This window comes from Candoia aspera, chromosome 4 (genome assembly GCF_035149785.1).
Source record: "Candoia aspera isolate rCanAsp1 chromosome 4, rCanAsp1.hap2, whole genome shotgun sequence".
Classification (NCBI taxonomy): Eukaryota; Metazoa; Chordata; class Lepidosauria; order Squamata; family Boidae; genus Candoia; species Candoia aspera.
In genome coordinates this window covers 105,327,937-105,329,392 of record NC_086156.1, presented here as the reverse complement: position 1 = coordinate 105,329,392, position 1,456 = coordinate 105,327,937, and the positions used below count along the sequence as shown (strand labels likewise).

At 42.8% G+C, this 1,456-nt stretch overlaps 1 protein-coding gene across 1 annotated transcript; it reads right to left on the bottom strand.

Moving 5' to 3' along the window:
- Positions 1-264: 264 nt before the first annotated feature.
- LOC134496861 (olfactory receptor 4Q3-like) lies at positions 265-1,248 on the bottom strand. Its single transcript, XM_063302576.1, has one exon. The coding sequence runs from the start codon at positions 1,246-1,248 to the stop codon at positions 265-267; it is 984 nt and encodes a 327-aa protein (XP_063158646.1).
- Between the last annotated feature and the right edge of the window lie 208 nt (positions 1,249-1,456).

Here is a 1,456-nt window from a genome sequence, read left to right as displayed (position 1 = left end):
TGTTGAAAATAGTTGTAAGAATAACATTTTCCGTGTTAATGGTGTATTTCCTATATTTGCAGTTTTCACGATATAATGGACATTGTGGTGGCTGCGGATGTTAGGCCTCTTTGTAGAAAGACTGTCTCCATATGTTACCTGCCAGGCCATGAGTTCAGCACTGACTTGAAGATCAGGTAGCACTGTCACCTGTATGAATGCGAACTAGAGAGCAAAATAAAAGGCAAATAGAATTTGTTCCACAACCCAGTGGACCAAAACAACTCATGCTTGTTCCACTTTCCAAGACGAATGTAAGAAAGGGCACTTGTTCTTTAACCTCCCCATTGCATTACTCATGTCTCGGTTTCTCAGGGTATATATGATTGGATTGAGGGAAGGTACGATTAGTGTGTAGAAGACAGATGCCACCTTGTCCATGTGAGACCTGGAGAAAGGCACTAAATAAACAAACATGCAAGGCACAAAGCTGATGAAGACCACAATTAGGTGGGAGCTACAGGTGGCCAGGGCTTTGCCTCCACTCTCTCTGAAGTGACCTTGAAGGCTGCCAACAATGACACTGTAGGAAGCTAGCAAGGCAAGGAAGCATACAAGGGAAAGTAGGCCACTATTGGCCACAACAAGCAGTTCAGTGATATAAGTGTCTACACAAGCCAGCTTGATCACCTGAGGGAGGTCACAGTGAAAATTGTCCAGTGTGTTTGGACCACAGAATGGGAGTTGGAGAAGCAAAACCATCTGGGTGGTGGTGTGAATGAGGCCTCCAGCCCAACAGGAGCTAAGAAGTTTGATGCAACGTGGACGGTTCATACTGCCCATGTATGTCAAAGGGTGGCAGATGGCCATGTAACGATCATAAGCCATGAGGGTTACAAGAAGCATCTCAGAGCCCCCAATGAAGTGGATAAAAAAGATCTGAATCATACAACCCATAAAGCTAATGGTCCTGCTACAGCTCACTAAATCTGTTAAAAGCTTGGGTGTAGCCAGTGAGCTTAAAGTGATATCAAAGATAGACAAATTGGCCAAGAAGAAGTACATGGGTGATTGATAGAGATGGGGTTCTCCATGCACTGTCACTACAATTAGGAGGTTGCCCATCAGGCAAGTTGTATAAGCAGCCAAGACCAATACAAAAAGAAGAAGCTGGACTGGCCGAGAATTGGAATGACCCAGGAAGACAAACTCTGTGACAGTAGAATCATTGATGGGAATGATCAGACCTGGAAGAAGAGAAAATGACATTCTTGTGAATTTTGAGAGTCCATACATAATTCATCAACAGAAACTAGAAATGAAATACTTCTTTACAAGTTCCATTCTCGAAACATGAATTTTACAAGCAAAATATTTAATTCTAGCTCTTGTAGACATTAAAAGTAATTTCCATACCCATGGTGACTGTCAGATCAAAAACTCAGTGGAACCACGTAAATCATGCGTCATCCCATCT

Excerpts from the sequence above, each read along its gene's own strand:
- LOC134496861 (XM_063302576.1), bottom strand. The coding sequence starts at position 1,248 with ATGTCATTTTCTCTTCTTCCAGGTCTGATCATTCCCATCAATGATTCT.